Source organism: Tupaia chinensis, unplaced genomic scaffold (assembly GCF_000334495.1).
Source record: "Tupaia chinensis unplaced genomic scaffold, TupChi_1.0 Scaffold000643_1, whole genome shotgun sequence".
Taxonomy (NCBI): domain Eukaryota; kingdom Metazoa; phylum Chordata; class Mammalia; order Scandentia; family Tupaiidae; genus Tupaia; species Tupaia belangeri.
The window spans coordinates 32,350-34,437 of record NW_006160164.1 but is presented as its reverse complement, the minus strand read 5'-3'; the positions used below and the strand labels follow the sequence as shown (position 1 = coordinate 34,437).

The window sequence follows — 2,088 nt, the reverse complement described above, 5'->3', positions numbered from 1 at the left end:
GGCCACACCACAATCCTTTCTCCTCCATTCTCCCCTCGGGATCTTGGACACACATGCACATGCACCCAGTGTGAGTTTAAGCCACTGGGTCCAGGACTTGAACCATAGTCGGCTACATGGGAGTGCAGCGACATAGCCATTACACTGACTGCTGGTGCCAAAAATAGGCTTTCTCTTAAAACTCAAATAAAGCAAAACATTTTTCAATCATTGGACATCATTATGCTATTGACAAATTTATCAAAACAAACTATAAAAGCGATGTAGCTCTCAGGGGTGAAGTTTAAGAGGAAAAGAATGGAAAGGGAAATGAGAAACCAGAAATATTCAGGCTAATTTTGAAATTAGATAGTAGAGGGAAAGGCCATGAAGATTTCGTTTTCAGTTGGTTTATTTATGTGTGTGTGTGTGTGTGTGTGTGTGTGTGTGTCCTAGGTTAAATATTTAGACAAAGAGCTCTTCAATTTTGGGAAGAATAATTCTCAATATGGGAAACCTGTCTGGAGATCAATTTTAGAGAAGAGTGAGTGAATTGTAACCTGTCTGGAGATCAGTTTTAGAGGACTTTGAGGAAACCAGGTTGGTGGTAAATGGGGTCTGATTAAGTGAGAAAGGAGAGAAAAACAACTAACTGTTAACCTATTTTGGCAGAATCAGCCATTTAAATAGTCTAATAGGTCCCGCCCTACAGAAGGTCTTGGCTGAGGGAGCAATTCAGGGACTGCAGTGTACCATGATAAATGCTGTAATAGGAGCAAAGATTTTTGGAACTGGTGAATGTTTGAAGTGAGTTCTAGAGGTGACTGGAGTTCCTGTGGTAAGACAGAGGAGGGGTGTTTCAAAGAGGACTGAGAGGGAGGGACTGCTTTTTAGTTACTTTTTATATTATAAGTTAAAGAGCTTTTGTTTGTTTGCTTGTTTGTTTTTGCTGTAGGGCATGTGCGCACACCAGAGGGAGGCAGAGAGAGAAGGAAAGTGAGAAATCACCCCCTTAGGGGGGATGGCCACACCTCAGTCAGTCCCTTCTCCAGTCTCCTCTTGGGATTTTTGCATGCATTCACACGGACACATCATGGTTTTCAAGTCATTGGATCCGGCACTCGAAGCACACAGTCAGTGATGACCTCAATACTTCTGTGGTTCCCACACCTTGGTCTGTGTGCCACCTGCTGGCCCCAATCAGATCTTTTATAAGTAAGTCTATCAATTGAGAAAAGTTGAGAAATATGTCACTTTGTGAATTATAACTTGGTCTTACTGTTTTACAGAGCTACTTAACTCCATTGTTATTTGCTGTGGTTGAAAACAACCAGCAGATGGTAGAATTTTTAATAAGGAAAGGCGCAAATATACACGCTGTTGACAGGTTGCAAAGGTATAGTACTGCTGTTTTTGTTTACTTTTTTAAAGTTTTTGTCATAGAGCATGCATGCTTGCCAGAGAGAGACAGATTATGGAAATAAAGCCAGATCTTTCACTGTTTACAAAATTAACTTGAGGGCCAGTGAGTGGCATGGAGGTCAGGGCAGCTGGACCCAACATGGCCAACTGTGTGTTCAAATCACGGACCCAGTGGCTTGAAAATCATGCTGGTTATGTATGTGTGCGTGCTCAAAATTCCAAGAGGAACATAGAGAAAGGTTTGTAGTGTGGCCATCCACCAGGGGGTAATTTCTCTGTCTCTGTCTCTCTGTCTCTCTTTTCAGTGAGGACATGGGCACAATAACAAGCCTAAAAAAAACCTGAAATGGATTAAAGGCCTAAGTGGATTAAAGCCCAAAGTATAAAATTACTTGAGGAAAGAAAATATTAGCGTAGGCCACTTTTGCTTGAATAAGACGCTTAATGCAAAGGCAACAACACCAAAAATAGACAAATGGCATTACTTCAAGCTGCAGATCTTCTGCGCAGCAATGGAAACAGCAAATAAACAGAAAACCCGCAGTGGGCTGGCCCTGTACCCAAGTGATTGATTATGGGAGCTGAAGCCCACGGGGCTGACCGCACGTTAGAATCCTCTTTCTGGGGATTTGAAAAACATACTGGACGTGTGTGTGTGCCCCAAATCCCAAAAGAGAACAGGGATTG

The 2,088-nt window shown here is 42.3% G+C and overlaps 1 protein-coding gene across 1 annotated transcript in view; it reads left to right on the top strand.

The window, feature by feature from the left end:
• The first annotated feature begins 1,092 nt into the window (after window positions 1-1,092).
• LOC102491099 (uncharacterized) overlaps window positions 1,093-2,088 on the top strand; it is a 33,091-nt gene continuing 32,095 nt past the window's right edge. Inside the window, exons 1-2 of the mRNA XM_027776191.1 lie at window positions 1,093-1,194; window positions 1,269-1,375. Of these exons, the coding sequence (XP_027631992.1) occupies window positions 1,317-1,375 (59 nt within the window). The 5' untranslated portion in view covers window positions 1,093-1,194; window positions 1,269-1,316. The remainder of the gene's footprint in view (window positions 1,195-1,268; window positions 1,376-2,088) is intronic.